General features: G+C 39.2%; 1 protein-coding gene across 2 annotated transcripts in view; it reads left to right on the top strand.

Moving 5' to 3' along the window:
- LHPP (phospholysine phosphohistidine inorganic pyrophosphate phosphatase) overlaps positions 1-19,172 on the top strand; it is a 361,561-nt gene extending 342,389 nt beyond the window's left edge. For both annotated transcript variants that reach the window (XM_086923003.1, XM_086923004.1), the window contains one exon: positions 17,496-19,172. In XM_086923003.1, the coding sequence (XP_086779129.1) occupies positions 17,496-17,592 (97 nt within the window). In that variant the 3' untranslated portion in view covers positions 17,593-19,172. The remainder of the gene's footprint in view (positions 1-17,495) is intronic.
- Positions 19,173-23,562: the final 4,390 nt, after the last annotated feature.

Raw genomic sequence — 23,562 nt, forward strand, 5'->3', positions numbered from 1 at the left:
GGGGAGGTACCGGAACGGAGCGGCGGCGGCCATTATATTCTTGATCTGAAGGGTGACAGAGACGCCAGTGATCTACTAATCCATGGTCCACCGTGATATCCTCCAATAATATTCTGTCAGCAGCATTAAATCTGTCAAAAGGACCAGTCTTATCTAGAAATGCATCACAAGCTAAATTCCAGTCACCACCAATAATATAGCTGGATGCACCAATTTCAATAAGTAGACGATTTTGGTTGAGAAAGTAAGAACGCTTGGCACCTATTGGGGCATAAACTGAGCCAACACAGAAGATTTTCAATTTAACAAAGACGTATCTATCCTCAGGATCAGTTCAAGTTTTGATGACTGAGAAAGGTAGGGATTTGTGCAAAAGAATAGCAACACCACATTTTCTTGGTTGATTCTTGTCCGAGAAAGGCTGCGCAGACAGTCCACAGTGAATGACGTTTCCCACTCATTCCCGTTGCGACTTAGAAGATTCAAATGCATTTAGATGAGTCTCCTGCAAGAGAGCTACATCAGTTCTTTTAGTTTTAAGATAGGAGAGAGCTATTTTACGTTTTATAAAATGTGTAAGGCCATTAACGTTTCATGGAATTATGCGCAAGGGTCGGGAGAGGAGGATGTATTCACGGCCATATGAGCGTTGAAAATGAAAAGGTATTAGTTTGAATGAAAGAGATGATATAAAGAATAGATGCAATGTATTAAGATAATAGAAGGAAGAAGCAGAGGAACTGTAGGAAACATGATGAGAAAAGAAGTAGAGTTTATTGTGAGAGATGGAAGTAAAAGAAGAAGAAAGAAAGTATACAGAGATGATGTGAGGGGAGGGGAGGATAAAAGAAACTAGGGAAAAAGTTGAAGAGGATGGGTTCCAAATCAGAAGTAATAAGAAAATTAAAGAGTTAAAGAATTAACATTTTCCTATAAGATATAAGGGTGTCCAAGAATAGAGAAGAACCACTTGTGATTTATATGTAGGAAAAAGCAATAAGAAGAAGAAATAAGAAAGAGAAAATATAAAAAAGAAGAGAAGATGAATGTACTGTACTGTGCAGAATTAACAGTGTCAATAAAGTGGATCTTTTAGCTGCGAGTCTAGACTTGTGTGCCACTCGCACTGGGGAAGCCCCATTCGATAGGACTATCAGTGGTAAGGGAGACATCTACGAAATATAATGGATCACATTCCAATATATTCTTTTAGAATTTAGAGGTTGAAATGAAGAAAGAAAAGGAAACATGTATCCTGGAAATACAGTGTAGGAGAAAGAAAGGTATAAGGCACATGCATGACATTTAAGGTGAACCAGACAAAAAAACAAAATTATAGAATATTCACTAGAAAAATTGTTAACTCATCTAACCAGAAACATATCAGAATAACATTATCTTATATATATACAGTGTTGAAAATGAGAAAACAAATCAATAATAAGGTAACTTGCTTGTGTCAAAAGGTAGTCATATATTACTATACCAGTAATCCTATTATCTATAATGTAAAATATGAAAATATAATATTTAAATATTACTATGTCAAGGAGCTATCACATCATAAATATTCAAAAAAGTACAATAAGTAAATAGCAGAACAAGTGAATATCAAACATTGAAACAATTAACAACAAATTAATTGATTAAATAATTACAAAAGAGGTATAGAAGTAATTAGAATAAAAAGAACATACAGATGATAATTATAATTTATAATTTATAACAGGAGAATGAACTGAGAAGATTTAAAGGATTCAATAAAAGAGTAATAGGGAAATTTGAGAAGAAAAAGTAGAAACATGAGTAATAAAGAGCAAAGAGGAAAAGAAGTAAGGAAATCTAGTGTCATCAAATATACTATATAACAAAAGATGGTGAAAGAAAGTGTACATAAAATAACAATAGATGAATGTGAACAAGAACAGGTTACAAAGACAGACAAACCCTGAAGGAAGAAAGAGAGAGATGGTAAACTAATTATCATATCACAGAATTAATAATATAGATCATTATAACATCTTTAATATGAAATAATAGAATATTAAATCAGAATTCAAGGTACGCCCTACTCAGTAGATTTAGGAGATTTAGAAGAGAAAGAACATCTAGGTAATAATTATAATTCATAATAAGAGAAAAGACTGAAAAAATGTAAAAGATTTAGATTAAAAAGTATTAGAGAAAATGAGAAGGGAAAAATTGAAGAGGATTATTAAGAATTAAAGAGGAAGAGACGTAAAGAAATATAATGACATAAAGAAGCTATGCATAAGAATAAAGGAATGTGAATAAATCTAGCTAGAACAATAGACAAAGACAGACAAACCATGAAAGAAGGAAAAAAGAGATGTTAAACTAGTTATTATATCGGAGAATTATTAATATAGAGCTAACATCATAACAGCATTAATATGAAGTAATAGAATATTAAAACAGGACTGAACCCTAAACGAGTAAATATTTTTGTCCGAGTCTCTCCTTCTATTTTAAGAACATTCTGAGTTACTCTGGACATCAAAGACCTTTTTAGTTGATGACGTGAAAAATGAAAAGTGTATCACAGCGAGAGAGTCAGCGTAAACCAGTTTTAGGGAGAGAGACGTTGTCTATGGAGCATCTAAGCTGTCATCTGATACTCATCTTAGCGTTTACTACGGTAAATTTAATGGATGAATTTCCATTCTTTTGTGGATTCAAGAAAACAATCTATTGGTTATAGTTCAGGAAACATCCTTTTCGACTGAAACAGACTTTAAGGGGAACGAGATTTATCTGTGGCTCCTGCTTGAAGGACCTGCGCTCGATCTCCCAAAGAACGTACAGGTCGGTCTAGGCCTCTTCCTTTGTTTTGAGAACTATCTAAATTATGTCAGATTTCACTAGAAGATTTCGTAGATTTTGAGTGTGCAGGATGAGAGATAGGATCTGGATTGAATTCTGTACACTCCATATTTTGAGGAGAAATTTTGTCTAGAAAATAACAAAGGTCTCCTGGGTCAAATAAATCTTCCATCTTTGGTGACCGCAAACGCGCAGGTTAGAAAAGGCCATATTTAATGTCAAGTAGGCAAAGACGTGGTCTAAGAGACAGAAAAGCATTGCGACGTTTCTTTTGAGAAGTCTGCAGCTATTCTTATTTCGTGACCTTCAAATATGCTTTGGCCTTGAGTCCGAGCTGCAGCAATAAGTTGACGGGCCTGTTCATGTCGTAAGAAGCAGGCAATGAGTGGACATGGCCGACTATTTTTCCCGGTGTTGGGTGGTCCAATACGATGGGCTCTTTGCATCTCCAACGGCTGTTCGAAAGTGAGGCCTGTAATTTTTTGAAGAATTTCTCTGGGAAAGGATTTAGCATCTGACCCTTCAATATTTTCGGGACATCCAAGGAAGCGGACATTATCTTGACGGCTTCTATCTTCCAAATCTACAATTTTACTTCTGAGAAAAAGGAGTTCCTGCTCTCAATCTGGAATAGCATCATGGCGATTCTCTACTGTTACTATTCGTGCAGTGAGACTGTCCATACAACTCTGGAATCCAGCAATATTTGTTCGAATAGATTTAGTTTTGTTGGTTGAAGTTGATTTTGACATTTCCATGCCCTCCAGACGGCGACTTACAGCAGAGAGTTCTTGGAGTATACGCTCCATAGTTGAGTCAGATGGAGGTAAGGCGGTAGAATGAGATTGATTTGACGTCGAAGAAGTGGTACCTCTAACATCCGAATTAGGACGACCTTGGTGTAGGGCCTCAGAAAAGAGGAGTGGCTTTGTACGTTTTCAATTTGTTTAACCAGCAGGCATTGTTAATTTAACTGCGTTGTTTCTTTGATATAGGGCAGTTAAACTCTGTTTGTTCTTACTGTACATCAACTAACAGATATAAATGTGTATAAAGTGAGCCAAACAGGCTCAAACCATGCTGTTTACGTAGCGTCAGTGGTCACAATGTCAGTGAGTCTTGCCAAAACAGAGTTCCAAATAGAGTTCAAAATATCAGATTGCTGACTCTATCTTACAGACAAAGTATCAGGAGGAGAGAAAAATTATAAATTGTTCACCTATTTACCTCAGTGGAATAATACCCACATTTTATGAGGGGTATTTCATTCAATATATGAACTCAAATAAACCTTAACTTTAGTCTTCAGGTGTTTGATAAAATTGAGAAAAGGCAGCATTATATTCTTAGACTCTCCACTGTGTAAAAATTATATTAAAGGTTGCCAAGAAAGTCCTGTCCATATACTAGGCTTCTTACTGCACAAAAGTGAAAGTATAAGCCTCGGAATACAATGTTTTAGTCAGTTCATAAATTCCACAGGTTTTCCTCAAAACAAGTTGAATCACATATTCCATTAAACTGTGTACAAATCAACGCATCAGTACAGCTTCATGAGACAATGTACCAAGCAGAACAGGAGCTCCAAAAATCTTAATTATAATTTAGCTGGAACCATTTCAACACTACATAGGGCAGTTTCACAAACAGCACATGAACTTCACCAAATGTAATTACATCCCAGCTGTAGTCATTTGTCAGAATAAAATGCATTGCTGTTTCTACCTTCAAAGAGCTCCTGTCAGCATATCAGGTTCCTCACTGCGTAGAAATACAAGCATTGATAACCAATGTTGGGGTCTGTGCACATAAAGCACACATTTTCCTCACAAATGGTTAAAGACATTACTGACATTAAGGTGTGACGTTCCACACTTTAAAACAGTCTCACGAGGTAGTCTTCCAAACAGGATTCAAACTCGATAGAGCTTAACTGTAGCTCAGCTGAAGCCGGTCCGGTGATTCATGAGGTGATTATTTTAGCAGAACATGAACTTCACTTGAACTCCACAGACCTGAATAATGTTTCATCTGCCATGCGTCCGTCCGGAATGAAAAACACTGCAGTGTTTCCCTCGGACACTGCATTCCAGCGCCGCTTTCGCAGTCTATGAGTTAATCCTTTATAACGCTGTCTCCACTCTTCTCATTTTGGACATGAAGCAGGAACCGTCTCCGGAGACAAAGCATCTCTGTCTAATCTACATGTTTACCACCTCCCAGAAAGTGAATTAAAAGCCACTTTCGTCTCTTCAAAGAATGCCTGCCACCGTCCGGGACTCCCCTCAGCGCGGAGCTCCGGATTCAAGCGGCTATCTTCGTGCGTGGCCAGACCATGCCCCCATGTGTCATATCTTGTGTTTCTAAGAAATATTCTCCAAAATCTTTAGCAGACTTAATTTCATTTAGTTCTGCAACAATCTTAAACTTCGCAAATACATCATCTGAGTCAGAATAATAATATTCTAATTTTCCAGTTCTATAAAATAAACTTATTACACTACAGGTTACTCCATATGTTAACGGTAAATGGTAGTACGTTACACCTTCGGAGATATATGCTGGCAGCTTTACACAGACATAGCAATCGCTGGCATCCATTGTCCTCACATATTCAGACAATAGTCTTGAAAAAGTATTTCTAGAAAAATCGCTGAGCGACTTCTCTTGATGAATTTCATGTAATCTTTCATTTTTCAAATCATCATTTCTATCTTTCAAACTCTCATTTGCTTTTAGTTTTTCAATATCAGGTCTAAAAGGAATTATAATAGCAAAAATTGACCATATTAACATTAATATTCCAGTACAAATTAACCACATTCTACACCATTTTCTGAAAATGGAACATGTAGATTTAATCACTTCATTAGTAGTCATTTTTATTTACACAGAATTTTTCACAATCTTTTTACCCTCAATTATCTCTTTTAGCCTTTTTTCACTTACAATGTTCCCTTCAAGTTCAATTACAGCTTCTGTTTGGATTGTATATATCCCTTTCTTTTCACTGTTAGACTTGGAAATCCTTTTCCTTTCTTTGTGTTACAGTTTGCTCACTTTCTTTTTCAACACCTTGACAATGCAAGTTCTCCTGGTTGCTGTTTACTTCTCTTATTGGAGGCAGCACCATGTAGGTCCACTGAGGTGATTTGTATTTTTAATTTGGTCTCCTCACTCTTTTTGGCCATCGCACAACCTCTATTTTCTTTCCCAACAACTCCTTTTGACTTGTTATTTCATTTACTTGATCCTCTTGTACTTTTGCTTTGTTAACCAGTTTGATTTTCAGTCCATCAATTTCTTTAGGCCAATTATCGCCTTTTCTCACTCTTTTTATTCACTCCTCAATTGAGTTTCATCATCACTGTCATCTGTCCCTGTTTCAGATATTTCTATAGTTTCATTTATAATGAATTTTACAGGATCTGATTCTTTTTCGGAATTTAAATTCTCTCTGGTCAGTTCTTTCACTCGGTTAGGAACTTCTCCATAGCTGGTACTTGGAAGCTCATCCTCATCGTGAGTTTATTCCTTTTCACCAGTTTCAAGATTTTGGTTCCTGCTTTTAGAGTTTTCAGACTATCCTTCACTATTTTCCAAATTACCAGTTTTATTTTCACGTAATTGAGTGTCCTTGCTGCTCTCAGTTTCTACCAAATCTCAACTTATGGGTCGATCTTCAATATTTGGTATTTCAACAATTTAATTTTCTCCTTCGGTTGCAGAGCTAGTATCTGAAATCTCCAGATGTCGATGAACAGGTCAAACTTCAGTATCTGGATCTTTTTCTGGTTCACCCTCAGTGCCTGAATCAGTGGTGCTCTCACTCTCCTCCTGCAGATTTTCAGGCTCTGGCACAAGAATAGTGTGACTGGCGTGCACCCACCTTTTGATTCCAGCACACTTAACTGCAGTGGCAATAACCAGAATAACTTGTAGAGGTTTTTGCCAGTGAGGCACTAACCATTTTTTCTCCTGTGAACTTTTATCCGAACCCAATCTTCAGGGACTAGATCATGAGCTGCACGTTTCTCTTTCATTTGAGACTCATTTCCCACCTGATGGACCACACAAGTTGCTACGTCAGACAGATTTTTGCAGTAATACAGTATGATATCATCATTTATGATCAACAGTTTATCAACTGGTACAAATGCTTGTCTCATTACTCTTCCCATCAAAATCTCATGGGGACTTAATCCTGTTCTTTTGTCAGGAGTACTTATCAGGGTCATTAGAACAAGTGGCAGTGCATCGGGCCATATTAGTCCTGTGGCCAAACACATTTTTGCAATTCTGTTTTTTATTGTTCCATGTACTTGTTCAACCACCCCTGAAGCTTCTAGTCTGTAAGCACAGTGCAACTTTTGACGAACGTCCAGTGCTTCACAAATCATTTGCATTAATTCATTGTGAAAATGAGTTCCACGATCTGTTTCAATAGTTACTGGGAAACCGTAGCGTGGTATTATCTCACTTAATAGGAGTTTGGCAACAGTCACTCCATCATTCCTCCTAGTGGGGAATGCTTCAACCCATCATGAGAATAAACAAATGATCACAAGTACATACCTAAGTCTGTTACATGGTGGAAGTTCAATGAAATCTTACTGTATTCTTGTGAATGGACCTCCCTCCCATCCTATGGTTCCCAAACTCACAACAGTTTCCCTTCTTGGGTTCAGTTGCTGACACACTAGGCATCTCTGACAAAAGCTCTCAGCAATCATCCTAAATTTGGGATTGTTCCATGTCTGTCTAAACATTCGAATATTGGTGTGTCTTCCGATATGGGCTTGACCATGATTCATTCGGGCCATATTTGAGATCATGTTATCAGGCATTACTGGTCTTTCATCTTTGTAAACCCATATTTCATCCTCTTCGTCTACATCCTGTCTTTAACCAGTTATCTGTTTCTTCTTCACTAGCTTCTTCCTGCATTTGTTTTACCTCCTGCCATGTCTCCACTACTGTGGTTAGCATCAAAGAACTTGAAACATGTTCAGTTTGCCTATCCCGATTAATAGATGCAAGATTTTTGGCACAGTATTTTGCAATTCAATCCACCTATTTATCATCTCCTTTTTTATGAGCTGCACATTTTACAACAGCTATCTTATCCGGCAATTGAATGGCATCAATTAACATTTTCACAAATTCAGCATTTCTAATGGGGGATCCTGCCAAAGTCATATAACCTATTTGAGACCACAGTTGACCATAATCATGGGCAACCCCAAATCCATACTGTCAGTCACTATGGTGATCCTTATTTCTTTTCCCAACTCGCATGCTCGAATCAAAGCAATCAATTCTGCATTTTGAGCTGAACGGATTCCTTTCAGACAAGATGCTTCCAAGACATCTGCTACTGTACAAACAGCATACGCAGCGCTCAGTACATCCTCATTTGTCCTCAGACATGATACATCAACAAACATCAAGTAATCAGATTCAGGTAAAGGTACATCTTTGATATCAGGCCTTGGTTTAGTGCTGTATTCTAGAACATCCAGACTTTTGTGACTTTTGTGATCCACTTCATCTCTTACTTCCACATTCATGACATCAGGTAATATTGTAGATGGATTCACATTTACACATCTTGAAATTATAACATTGTCTGCACCTAGAATTGTCTTCTTATATTTTGTCATTCTATTATTGGTAAGGTACTGTGTCTTGGTTCTAGTGAGGAGAATCTCCACCGAATGAGGTACATGTACTCTCAAAGGAAATCCCATCACTATACCTTCACTTTGTTCAATACTCATACTTGTAGCAGCTACTGCTTTAAAGCATCACGGCAACGCCCTTGCAACGGGATCTAAAACAGCAGAAAAGTATGCAATTGCCTTTCTCAGTTTTCCATGCCTATGTATTAAAACTGACAATGCACATCCTTCCCTCTCACTGCAGTATAGTTCAAACTCTTTTTCATAATCTGGCATTCCCAATGCTGGTGCTTCACATAGACTTGTTTTTAGCTGCTCAAAAGCTTCCAGTTCTGCCTTATTCAGTATTATTGGGTCTTTTACATCTGCTTTTGTCAATCTCTGTAAGGGTTTAGCTATTAGTGAAAATCCACTAATCCATTGTCGACAGTATCCAACCATTCCAAGAAACATTCTCACCGGTTCCTGTGTTTTTGGAGGTTTCATTCCTTGTATCATGACTTGTCTGATTCCCTTAGCAATTTTGTGGCCCAAATATTGTACTTCTTTCTGACAAAATTGTAACTTTGATGGTGACACTTTATGTCCTTCATCTGCCAGATGATTTAACAATGTAACAGTGTCTGAAACACATGCATCTTTTGTTTTTGATGCCAGTAACGAATCATCAATGTACTGCACTAGAACTGACTCTCCAGGTAGACTTACATTTTCTAATGATTTCTTTAACAATTGATTAAAGATTGAGGGACTTTCAGTATACCACTGAGGAATTCCGCACCATGCCAAAATACGGTCTCTGATTTGGAACGCAAATATTGGTTGGCTTTCAGGGCGTAATGGAACCGTGAAGAACATATTACATAGATCAATGACTGTATACCATTCTGCATCATGTGGAATTTGATATAGAATTACTGCTGGGTTTGGCACAATTGGACAACATGGAACAACTATCCTTTTTACCTTTCGCAGGTCCTGCACTATTCTGAACGTTCTGTTAGGCTTTTTCAATCCCATTATTGGCGAATACAAGGACTGCTTTCTATTTCTCTCAAAATCCCTTGCTCAATCATTTTATCTATTACTGGTGTCATTCCTTCAATTGTTTCAGCTGTCATTTTGTAGTGAGGAATATTTGTATTGCTTATTCCTTCTTTCACAGAAACTTTCACAGGATCTACGTTTTTCATCAAACCAATATATTCTCCTATGAAATCCCACACCTGCTCTCTGACTACCTCCTTCAATTCGTCAGGTATTTTCTCTCGATCAAACACAGGAAACATACTATTCTATTCTTTTCTGCTTCAATTATTGTCATTTTATACAAACTATCCTCATCTGGAGTTTGAAGCTCAATGCCATCTGGTGAGCACTAAATGGCAGATTTCATTTTACACAATATATCCCTTCCAAGAAGATTTACAGGACTGTCACACTACAAATCTATGCATATCTTTGAAATTTCCAATCTCTATTTCAATTGGTTTTGTTAAGGATGTTTTAATCTGCTGATTAGCTACACCTACAACTTGAATGTGTTCACCCGAGAGAGGAAGATTTAGAATTTCTACTGAACAGTAGAACTGGTAGCACCTGTGTCAACTAGGAAAGCCACATCTACATCATTCACCTTCCCATTCATATATGGACCAGACTGATCTACCTCTAGAGTAGCACCAACCACGCACTCTTCTCCCTCTCTTAGGCACCGTCATCCGACTCGCTTCCATCTTCTTTCAGCCAATATTGCGGACTCACATGCACTCTATTATTTCTTGTTACCTGATCTCCTGCGCAGAATCCTGTCTCTGTACTGTATCTCTGTGGGTTTACATTGTGAGGAAGTGGAGGTTGTGGTACCTGACACTGTGGATTAACTAATGCACAACAATGGTCCTAGTTCTCATGGCAATATTCATTTGCTGGACTGTAAACATTCATGGTCGAAATTCATTACCCACGGGATCTCTTAAGTCTAAAGGAAATCCTAAGATGTTTCAATCTATTGCCCTTTTAAAATAACAACCACTCTGATTAATGCAAACAGGACAGCACAGACAGAAAATGTGTGAGAAAGCGAGATGGCACCTCACGGGCGCACCACCAATGGGGCCCCTGGTTGGTACTCACCAGGACGGCCCTGTTCTCATCATCGGTGCCATCAAGCTAAAATCAAAAAACGTGTCTCGAACCTCAAAATTAAAAAGACAGTGGATGGTGCAGTGGACACAACTTATATGTGACAAAACTAACAACATATAACATTTAACATATAAGTCACTGAGCAACTGGGGCCATAAACTTTATTCTCATTCCCTTCTCTGTTGCAAAACAGTGAACACACATATACTAAAAACGAAGAGAGTAAATACTGCCTATCGATTCACTCTCTACTTACAGCCGACATGTTTCATTGCCTTGGTTTCTATCAGGCAATTTCTTCAGGGCAATACATTTTAAATGTCACTGCAAGAGACACTGAGGCTTGGGTGCCTGCATGCAGATATGCCTCTCATACCAGTGAAGAAGTAGTGCTAAAAACGGAATCCAGCTCCCTTAGGTGAGCATGGTCCTTACTCCCCGTTTCGAGAAAGTTACGGTGTCAGAGTAGCGGTCGGCGTCCTCTCAACCCTCGAGGGTTGAGAGGACGCCGACCGCTACTCTGACACCGTAACACTCTCTAAACGGGGAGTAAGGACCATGCTCACCTAAGGGAGCTGGATTCCGTTTTTAGCACTACTTCTTCACTGGTATGAGAGGCATATCTGCATGCAGGCACCCAAGCCTCAGTGTCTCTTGCAGTGACATTTAAAATGTATTGCCCTGAAGAAATTGCCTGATAGAAACCAAGGCAATGAAACATGTCGGCTGTAAGTAGAGAGTGAATCGATAGGCAGTATTTACTCTCTTCTTTTTTAGTATATGTGTGTTCACTGTTTTGCAACAGAGAAGGGAATGAGAATAAAGTTTATGGCCCCAGTTGCTCAGTGACTTATATGTTAAATGTTATATGTTGTTAGTTTTGTCACATATAAGTTGTGTCCACTGCACCATCCACTGTCTTTTTAATTTTGAGGTTCGAGACACGTTTTTTGATTTTAGCTTGATGGCACCGATGATGAGAACAGGGCCGTCCTGGTGAGTACCAACCAGGGGCCCCATTGGTGGTGCGCCCGTGAGGTGCCATCTCGCTTTCTCACACATTTTCTGTCTGTGCTGTCCTGTTTGCATTAATCAGAGTGGTTGTTATTTTAAAAGGGCAATAGATTGAAACATCTTAGGATTTCCTTTAGACTTAAGAGATCCCGTGGGTAATGAATTTCGACCATGAATGTTTACAGTCCAGCAAATGAATATTGCCATGAGAACTAGGACCATTGTTGTGCATTAGCTTTCAGAGTGGAGGGCGTCCTAGTTCTGTTTGTCTTTCCCTCTAGACTCCTATTTGTGTAGTACTGTGGATTAACTACCTGTTGCTGTGGCGATGGTTGTTGAATTATCTCATTCTGCACCTGCGGATTCAATGATGTATTTTCCTGATTAACTTTCGGTGGATACTTACACTCTTTCCTCCAATGTCCTATCCTACCGCAATTATGACATGGATATTTCTTCTTTAATTCTTCTATATTTCCAGTTAATTTTGGCTTACTAAAATTCCCTTTTACTCTATTTTGGTTCCCTTCTGCAGTTTTATTTTCTAATTGAGCTACTTGATGCTCTGCAACCTTTACTTGTGCCCACATTGCTTTCTCCTTGAGTTTCCTTTGTTTTACTTCAATTTCATCACTACAGTATTTTGCATATCTCAGGACTTCATCTACGGAACATGACTGCCATCCCATTAAATTATGCTTAATCATATCGCCTATTTATGGTCTCAATCCAAACACAAAGCAATATACAAAATGACTCATTTCCTTTTCATTCAATTCCTCATATCCACTATAGTGTTTAAACACTAATAACAGTCTTTCATAAAATGTGTGTACTGACTCTTTGACTTCTTGTATTGTCCTGTCTATTTTTACCCAATCTGTTTCTTTTGGTGGAATTTTATTTTTCAGAAACACTATCACTTGCTCATATTTTCGCATTACTTCAGGTCCAGGAGCACCTGTCACTTTGTCTCGTGGATATTCTTATTTTGGTCAGTCCACCGTAATCTTACATTCTGACCATAGATCGGCTGGTACTACTATGTCAAATAACCCATCTAAGTCTTCACACAAAACTTTTGAAACTTTCACAAATCAATCTACTTGCTTATACCACTCTAATGGCTTTTCTCTCAATCTGGGAAAGTCATTTGTGAATGATAAAATGTATTGTCTACTCCAATGTACATGCACAGATCCTCCTCCAGGTATTTCTCTCATTGGAAATTCTTTTACCACTTCTTCCTTTTCTCTTACTGGAAACGCTAATGTGGATTTGTCACTGCTTTCCTCTCTTTTCTTTGTCCAAATCATTTTCCACTTATCAATGTCTCCCCATTTTCTGAATAACACAATTAATTCTTTTATTTGAATAATTCTCCATGCTGTATTCATGTTTTCTATATCCTTATCAGTAAAATCCACTCTATAAGGTTTCTGCAATATTTTGTATTTTGTAAAATCCACATCCATTTCACTTGTTAAACTTTCAAACCGATCATGCATGCTTTTGGTTTTCCACGTAATACTCTTACACATGAATGTGATCTCATCATCCTGATAATTTTTCATTCTATCTGTACCAATTGTTCCAATTATTAGTTCCTCCATATCAACTTTAAGGCTTGCTACATCAAACAATTTAAGTTCCGTTTCTTTCAGTTTTAAGGGTTTGATCTAATCACTTAATTCCTGCTCTGTTGGCCCTACAGGAGTTTGTGTTAAATCAATTCTCTCTACACTTTTCTCAGGAGTTATAGAACCAGACTCCGCTCCTGTTGGAAATTTATACAGGAGACTCTGATTAAAAGTCAAATCTGGCGGTGTCATTTGATTAGTACGTTTAATTTCGGACAAATGTGGGTAAACCTTTTCTTTTACTTTTTGTAAACTCTGATTTAAAGGAATAGTTAGAGATGGTTCTTTTATTTTCAGGTATTACAGGACCTATTGTTACTGGAACAGTTACAGGTTCTATATTTTTAGTAAGTTCCTGTATCTTTTCAGTTAATTAATTTGTTGAACGTATATATTCAGAAGTACTCTGTTGTGCTTCAACTTGTTGTTCTACTCTATTTCCAATTCTCTCCATTCCATTCCCTTGTTTAGGCGCCCCAGAATATCTAGTTCCGATTAATGGAACATCCAAATCATATCTCATTTCTACTCTCTCAGGGAGATCTCTGAAGTTTGACAATCGTTTTAGAGTTTCTGCTAGTCTATCCTTTAACTGTGGAGCACTTGGAGTTGTACCCATAGAATTTGTTTGGTATGGCGGTGGTCTTCTATTTAGGATGTCCCCCAACAATGCATCCTCGGACCCACAATCCCCATAACTCCTTTTTTTCCTGTTTCTATATTATTCCTTTTTTCTGTACATTTTCACTCATTTTCCTCATCTACCAATCTAACCGGATTCATTCCATCGCCCATGTTAGCATTTCTCCACCTTCGCATTCTAGTCTCATGCATTTCTCTCCAAAATCCACGACCTCTATTTCTTGGTCCTATGTAATCTCCAAACTTTTCTTGCTCTAAATCATGCATTTCATCTTCCCACTCAGCTAAAGCTTCAAATTGAGTTGGTCTGGGTCTTGGTTCAAGCTTCATCATCTTGTCTCTCAAGTTTCTTAGCACCGCAAGACTGAAAGATCCTTCTTCTAGGAAAGCTAATGCACCATCATTTTTGGTATACCTTGCCCAATTTTCTAACCATATACATGTATGGTAGCCATATTTTATCATCATGTATGATGCAGGCGTTTTTGGCGGAGGAATTACTTTTCCCTCTCTAGTTTCAATTACTGTATCCTTTTTGAACACATTTTTCAATTTTTGAAACCATGAAGATTTCTCTTTCTCCATTCCGTAATAAAATTCCATTTTGTTATTAATCTCCTGTCTTTTTAAAAGATCGCTCACTCTTCCATAAACTGCTTCGTAACACCAGCCTATTGCAGCGCGGTTCACACTATCGCACCAATTAGAACAAGATACGTTTCATTAGTGCTCAACCAATTATTTCGCTGCTTTCGCTTATGCACCAATCAGCCCTTTTTCTGTCACGTAGACCAATCCCAGTGCAATACCTTTGGCGTCAGCCCTGCTCCGGCTTCTGCAGCTTCTACTGAGCCCTCCTTTACAAAATTTATCGGCACACTGTATTTACACTTTTATACAGCAAAATCAGTTAGTAACTACATAAAACAACTCCATTGGTCTGTTTCGCTAAAACCAAAAGGATAGTTCTTCAATCACACAAGAATTCTGTATTTTCAGAAGACAGCGCTTACCTCTCTTCCCTACCACAGAATTGTTACCTTTGATGATAAAGTAGCACTTCCCTCTACCTTACCCTTCTCTCTTTATTAGGTTAAACTTTATTACTCTCTCCAGGTAGAGTTTTAAGACAGAATACGTAATGATCCCTGTACTCAGACCCAAGATTTCACAGGTTGCCCTCGCTATACATTCACCACTTTTACACGTAAAGGTCCCTAAACTTGTAACATACGACGATGTCACTACTTTGAAACAGACTATGTGATATGCGACTTCACTTGCCACACTTCCTCTGCCTGCAGACAGAGTGACCAGCTTCCCACACTTTCCGGAAGCCTTTTCCAGACTACATATAACGTAATACGAACTCAACAGTCTAAAAATTCTGTACATCAAAATTCTATATATTCTACTCTACACATCATATATCCTAGTCAACCTATAGCAACCTATGATCTGCTACCAAGTATTACTCGTGCTGCGCGTCTCCAAATATTCTTCATAAACCATCATCTTAACCCACGGAGTTATTCACTATTTTCTCACAAATGGGCCCATAACTTTTACCATTCATTCACACATTTATTCTGCTCCGAGGTTTAAGTGAAGTCTAAAAGGAGAGCCGCGGTGCTAAAGCGGAGTGCCTAAACTTAAAATGTATACATTATTTACACCTGCAGTTTTTAATTCTAAACCATGGTTTTTCTGAAATAAAGATTTAAAACACCCCACTATTAATTTTCGATGGATCAGCTAGTAAAAGTTAACTAAAGGACAACAAGACCTGCTTAATTCTCCATTTATTACATTTTTTATTTAGAGATTAAATCTCCTAGCATGATCTCTACGTTCTATTTGAAAGAATGATTCAGTTATATATTAATAATCCTGAAAGAAAAGTTACATTAAAAAACATTCATTTATTAGCACGACATTTAGGAAAATTAGTTGAAGATATATTACCTAAATGTAGAGACGCAGACATCAGCATAAAAACAAAATAGTTCCCAAAGAAACACCTCTCTATCTCTCTCGATGTTCCCTTCTCATTGGATTTCGCACCCATTCAAAGTTAAAGTTCAGAAAAATTTCAAAGTCCCTGCGCCATAAGAAAAATTGTGCAGACTGACAGCATCTCGGGGTGCAAAGATTAGGTTGAAAAGCAAGCTCTCTTCAAAGTGCCAAATGTCCTCTTTTATACCCTTTTTCAGTAACTTATATATCTACATTCGTAACTCTTATGTCCTAGAATGTCTGTGATTGGTCAATTTAGAGTAGGATGAGCATCACCTCATCGCTTTACTGTTCCATTTATGCAAAGACATCATGATGACTAGTAAAATAGTGGTGCTATTGCTCAAATTTGACTTCCTTCGAAGTGTCCTTTAAATTGTTATTCGATGTCCCATTCCCACGAGTTAACTTGCTAACTTCAACAAACTTGGCATGTACTCCATGTAGCGGGGCACGCTGTCCTTGACCCATACTGCTCAGGCAGCTCGCGGTTACAGTTGGCGCATGCGTACTTAGACCGCCACCGAGAAATCACAGGCAGCTTCCCTTTTTTGTTTTGGTCACACAGGCCTCAATTTAGGAACTATTTCAGAAACAAACACAAATAAACGTAAATTTACTAAATAAAGCCTTTCTGTTTACCTCCCCCTTCTAATAATCTCCCAGTTAGTGATTACCTAGCCTTAAGCAACACATATGCATAAATTTACTTCCCAATCTTCATAATTTTTGCCACAAATAAACAGACAAAAAGGCACATTCATGCAATTTTCAATTAGATTACGACAAATGTGTATCCTTTATGACACAATATACGACAAATTAGTTAATTATGCTTGGTAATTTCATGCAAATTAATATCTCAAGTGTATTTGTGTGTGTGCATTCTATTCTATGTTGTTTCATTTCAAAACCACACGTTTAGTACATATTATTGTTACGGAAAGTTAATTTTACAAGGGGTATACAAAAAAGGTTGTTTCCACCTTGCTCCATCAGCACTTAGTCTATCCATTAAGGGTCCTAAAATGTTCACATCAAAGATCATAGTACAGATTTGGAAGCATATCACTGAGACAGGGTATGAGACAGAGTCACGATTTTTATTATTTGATGTCTGTTGTGCATGCTGCTTGGTCTGTAATCAACCAAGTGGAAAAGTGATCAGAGGCATAAAGGACAAGAAAGCAGTGCAGCATGCAGGAAGCAATGCAACTGGTGGGGCAAGTAGCCTAGTCGGTGTCCTCGGAGTACTGGTTGAGATATATTTAAAATGTTGCATTTCTTCCATAACTGATCTAGTAAGCCTGATTACAGCTTTTGTATCATCTACGTGGATTTAAATAATGCCTGCCAAGTTGGCAAAGCAGGTGAAACAGGAGCTCTAGGGCACACTTTATACAATGTATCCTAGATTGAACTGGTAAATGTTATGGAGTATAGTGTGATGTCATTAATAATCTGTGGAGTTAACCCCAAATTGTCAATTTTGTTCATTTTGTCTCTTCAGACCCTCTGATGAGCATCACCCTGAGGTGACAGCAGATGGTTATGTGAATAATCTGGCGGAAGCTGTGGATGTCATTCTTCAGCAGATAAACCAATGAGAATCTGGCCGAACCAAACCAATCAGATCTGCATTGAGAAGTCTTTTAACAACATTAAATGCAAAGACATTCTAATAATTCTGAATTTTAACTCTCTAAGCCTCAACAGATTCATATAAGGAACCTACCATTGTTATGGTGCACCACCAACAGAACCGACCTGTGGTACACGGCAGCACATAAAAAGCTCAACATTCTTTCAGAACAACCATAATTCAATACACCTCTGAGTGAAAAAACTCTACACCCTGCACGCACCTTGCAGCACAAAACGCACGGTCCAGCACAGCTTTCCTTAAATAAACTAACCCATGGTTCAGCAAATCACTCACACAAACAACGATTCATCCATCACCTCATGAACTGTTGAAGGACCAGACCTTGATCCATTGCACAAAAACGATCCTTCACCCTTGTAGAACCAAGCATGGGCTGAGCTCCTCTATAATAGAACTGAATCTGAACCTATTGTATTTCTTACGGCATTAGTCTTCCAACAAGCACACCCCTTCCAGAACAAACCCTGGTTCCTGCACACATCTAACCGAACTCTCCTTTCACCTATTATGCATCTTATGCAACCAACCCTCCACCAGCACACATCTTAGAAACCAACCCTTGTTGCAGCCCATATCTAAGAGGCTGCCTTTCACTCATCATACCTCTTTCAGAACGAAGTCCTAGCCAAGAGTACCCTTTTCACCACCAACTCAAGTTCCCAGGATACATAAAAAAACACATTTTCATACAGAAGTAACTTACGTCCAGAAAATCACATACACCTACAACACCTCGTATATAAATCTGTCACCCTGCAGACCTCTTTCAGAAGCAGCCTTAAACCAGTACTTATCTTGGACAAACAGACCCCAACCTGGGTACCTCTTGATGAAATAACCCTCACCAGGTAGGTCTTAAAGAACTAACATTTTGGCAAGCACACCTTCTTAATAAACAACTAGAGTACCTCACCCAGAAGCAACTCCTCGGTCTGTGCACCCCTGAGAGTTAACCCCTGGCCTTATACATCTCTAACAAATTGGCCCTTCACCCATTATACATCTTTAAAAAAAACGAACCCAATGTCCAGCACTCTTCTCTCAGAACCAAGACTTGGTTTGTACACATCTTATAGACATCTTACAGAACCATATGTTGACCTAGAACACCTCATTCATAGTGAATACCTCATGCTAAGTGAATGCTTGACTTAGCTTTGAGAATACATTATAGACACTTACTACAATGTATTTTTTAAGAACCAATCTACCATCCTGAGAACCTAGTAACATTATTAACCCTCAGTAAGGGACAACGTACAGAACTGATGTAGTGGTGCCTCTGTTTCAGATGTAAAAAAAAATATTTAACTGTATTACTCAACGATCATTTATCTTTAGAGTCTGCCCAGAACTGGCACATAGATCAATGTGAAAACAAGAAATACGTGTCAATTGCTAACCAAGCCTCTGTTCACAGGAGAAAAAGGTTTCATCAATCTGACAATATCTCACATCTTAGAATTCATTCAGCAAAGAGTAATTGGATTTGTAGTCAATAAATACTTGAATTTAAAAAAAGCACCTCAATGTGTCATACGCTGTCAAATGAGGAGTACTGGGTGGTAATTTGATACAGTCTGTGAAGGAACATAGAACATGGATTTAATAAAGTGTTTGAGGTAATTAGGATGTGAATGTAGTAAAATGTGAATATAAGGTGAATCAATGTTGTGCACTGTGCAGAAGACAGTGGTTGTAGATGTATTACCATGTCTGAAGACAGTAGGAAATGGGGTTTGTAAAATGAATGTACATAGCATAGTCTGTGGATTAAGTAGTGTGTCAGAAGCATATAATTTGGATTTACTGCAGTTTTTAAGGACCATGCAACATGAGGCATGTGGAATTTGGACATAGTACATGGTGATGATCATGGGGGTGGATTTTGTACAGATTTCGAAGAATAGAGGACATAGATGTAGGGCCAGAGTTAGAGTTTGGTTGGCGGTAGTCCTTCCATCAGAGTGGCAAAGGACATTACGTCCACCCCTCCGACGAACTGCCACCTTCCAAATTTAGAGATCACCGCAGGCCCAATGGTTATCTCCGTACCTTCAGACAAACCATGATCACCCCAAAGTATGTTTTAAAAAATCTAATAAATATTGACCTCCTGACACCCAGGAAATATTTCCCTAGGTTTCATTGGTCATTATGGTTTTTTCTGTCTGTGACTTCCAGTTTTTTTTGAGTCGTTGGAGTAAGTTTTCTGATGCAGGGCAATGCTGTTGGAAAACTGACAGTCCGTCTGGTACTCTATCATGTTTGTCTGGTGGAAGGCAACTATCAGTTTGATGGCTTTCAACCAAGATTTTTTTGTTTTTCAAAAACAAATTCTCAATGTGACCAGTAGTACGCTTTCCTTAAACCCTCAGTCCGCCCTGCTCAATTCTGAGGCGGGTGTACCAACAGTTTACAATAACAGAGTTCTCTTTGGCTCCACTGTCATAAAACATAATCAGATGGAGTAAGGGTCATCAAAGTATGTACTCCGATGGAGTAGGGGCCATCAGATTCTCACCTTATTTAGGGATGGCAATGCAATGGCTTGTTTTTCTACCCGTCACTGCCAGGAAAATTCCTGGCAGTTACAGATAGATAAAAAAGTATGATCCCTCAAAATCAAGGAAAAAGACTCCCTGTGCGGTGGAGGTAACAATTTATCTGTTTTTCAAAAACAAACACCCTTTTTTGATGTTTGTTTTTGAATAAACAAACTACCGCCAGCTGTCCATCACCATTTTTGTACCATCAAGAGAACCGCCTTGACAGCACATCCTTTGAAGGTACAGAGGTCACAGCTAGGCCAGCAGTCTTTTCGAGTGGCAGAAGTAATGTCCTCGATCATCCTGACTGACGTACTACCACTCGCCGGAATCTAAATAAGGCCCGTAGTAAATTATAATGGTTGAGGTTAGTTATGCTATTTCTATTTCATGTCATGTAATTTTTTTATGTTTTTAGGTTGAAGCCTACCAGACAGAACAGCTCTCTGGCTTGCTAATGACATCTTGGGACATGCGGAAAGCTTCCCTTGGAATGCATTCCACTCATTACTTACTATTGGCTTTGTGGTTTGTAACTCACATTTTCTTGCTTTCTGTTTGCTGGTTTTATTTGTTTTAGATTTAGGCTGTCCAGCCAATACCTTATTTACTGTATTCTTCCGCCAGTATTTGCTTTCTGTAAACAGGCCTTTAAATCATGTTCTTATCTTGTCACATTTGCTGTGCATTTAAAGACAGAGGTCAAATGTCAGCTCTGTCTTCCGAGGGAGCTTGGTGTTTACTTTTCTTTGTCTGACTTCAGTGTGAGAGGATTTATGTGACAATCATGCTGACTACTGGAGGTGTGCTGGAGGAAGTCTACAATGTTATTTTTTTTCCTAGCACACAACAAAATATATAAATATCTGTAAATGAACTAAGCAGATATTTCAGAATATATCAGAATTAGGAAAGCACAAACAAAGCACTTTTATTTGTAATTCTGAAGTTTGATAGAAACAAATATTTTAATATTATCAAATCAAATAGATACACTAGGTGATTACATTTACTTACATTATCATTTGTGTTCTGTATACTTTTATCAGTAAAATTGTATGTTTGTGCAAATGTAATGGTCATTTCAATTGAATATCTGTTGTCTATAATGGCAGTCCGCTACCACACCATGCTTACTCCACTTTACCCCACTCCACTTTACCCTGCACCACTCCACAAAATGCCAGTCTACTCTACGCCTCTCCACACTGCTTCACTGCACTCTACTCTGCAATAACCCATGCCTCTCTACTCTACCCTCTACCAATGTGCTCTACTCTACCAATCTAGGCTACTCCACTCTGGCCCACTTCACTCTATGCCACTCTACAACACTGCACTGTATGTCACTGCACTCTACGCCAATGCTCTTTACTCTGAACTACTCTAAACTACTCCACTCTACTATGCACCACTCCAGTCTAGGCCACTCCACTCTTGCCCACTTCACTCTTTGCCACTCTACAACACTGAACTGTATGTCACTGCACTGTACGCCAATGCTCTCTACTCTGAACTACTCCACTCTACACCATTCTAATCTACTCTGCACCACTCTGCGCTTTGCCACTGCACTCCACGCTTCCGCACTCCACTCTAGTGTGCATCACTCCACTCCATGCCACTTTACTCTACTCTGAAACAATCTACTCTGCCCCACTCCATTCTATGCCACTCCACTCTGCGCCGCCCCACTCCCCTCTATGCGGCACCACAACACTCTACTCTGCACCACTGTAGTCTAGGCTGCTGCACTCTACACTAACCACTGCACTCTACACCACCTTACTCAAAACCAATGCACTGTATTCCAGTCTACTGTGCACCTCTGCACTGTACGCCACTACTGCATTAGGCAAAACACTCTGTCATCGCTACTCTATTCTAGTCTGTACCACTGTATTCTATGCCACTGCTCTCTGTGCCCCTCTACTCTGCGCCACTGCACTCTACGCCAATGCACTCTGTGCCACTCTACTATACGCCACTGTACTCTACGCCACTACTCTGCATTGCTGCACTCTATGCCACTCTACTCTTTGCCACTCTACACCACTGTACTGCTGTACTGCACTCTCCGTCAATGCATTATACACCAATACACTCGAAGCCACTCTAATCCACTACACTCTATGACACTACTCTGACACTTTCCTCTACTTCCAAACAATCTATTCTAAGCTTCTACACTCTGTGCCACTCTATTCCACTTGACCTCCTTCCACCATACGCCACTGCATTCTACCCTGCCTAACTCCATTCTACTCTGCACCACTCTGCCGTTCTATTCTACGCAGCTGCCATCAATGCCACTGCACTCTATGCCACTGCACTCTATGCCACTGCACTCTATGCCACTGCACTCTACGCCAATGCACTCTATGCTAATGCACTCTGTGCCACTTTACTCGAAACCAAAATGCTCTACACCACTGCACTCTATGCCAATCTATTCTACTCCCCTGCACTGTGCACCACTATACTCTACTCTGAAACACTCTACTCTACACCGATGCTCTCTATCCCACTCTACACCAGTGCACTCTGCGCCACTCTACTCTGCAACTCTGCCCTCTCTACCTCTGAACTCTATGCCACTCTACTCTGTGCCACTGCATTCTACTCTGCACCACTCTACACCAATGCACTCTACCCCACTCTAATCTACTGGGCACGACTGCACTCTCTGCGTCTCTATTCTACAACACAGTACTCTATCCCAGTTCACTCTACCCCAGTGCACTCTACCCACTCTCCTATGCGCCACTGCACTCTACACCACTCAAATCTAGGCTACTCTACACTGTACCCCTTCACTCACTTGACACTCTACTCTGCAACACTGCACTCTACTCTGTACCACTCCACTCTACCCCTGTGCCCTTTGTGTCACTACTCTATGCCACTGCACTCTATGCCACTCTACTCCACTCTGCACCACTGCAATCTAGCAGTTCCACTCCACTCTACACTACTCTACTCTAAACCACTGCACTCTACACTAATGCATTCTACCCCTCTTTACTCAAACCCAGTGCACTCTACGCCAAGTACCCTCCACTACTGTGCTCTATACCACTATACTCTGCACTGCAACAGTATACCACTGCACTTTACTCACTGCATGCTATGCCACTCTACACCATTGTGCTTTACGTCACTGCACTTTACGCCACTGTACTCTATGCCACTGCACTCTACACCAATGCACTCTATGCTAATGCACTCTGTGCCACTTTACTCGAAACCAAAATGCTCTACACCACTGCACTCTATGCCAATCTATTCTACTCCCCTGCACTGTGCACCACTATACTCTACTCTGAAACACTCTACTGTACACCGATGCTCTCTATCCCACT

This window comes from Lissotriton vulgaris, chromosome 5, assembly GCF_964263255.1.
Source record: "Lissotriton vulgaris chromosome 5, aLisVul1.2, whole genome shotgun sequence".
NCBI classification, from domain to species: Eukaryota; Metazoa; Chordata; class Amphibia; order Caudata; family Salamandridae; genus Lissotriton; species Lissotriton vulgaris.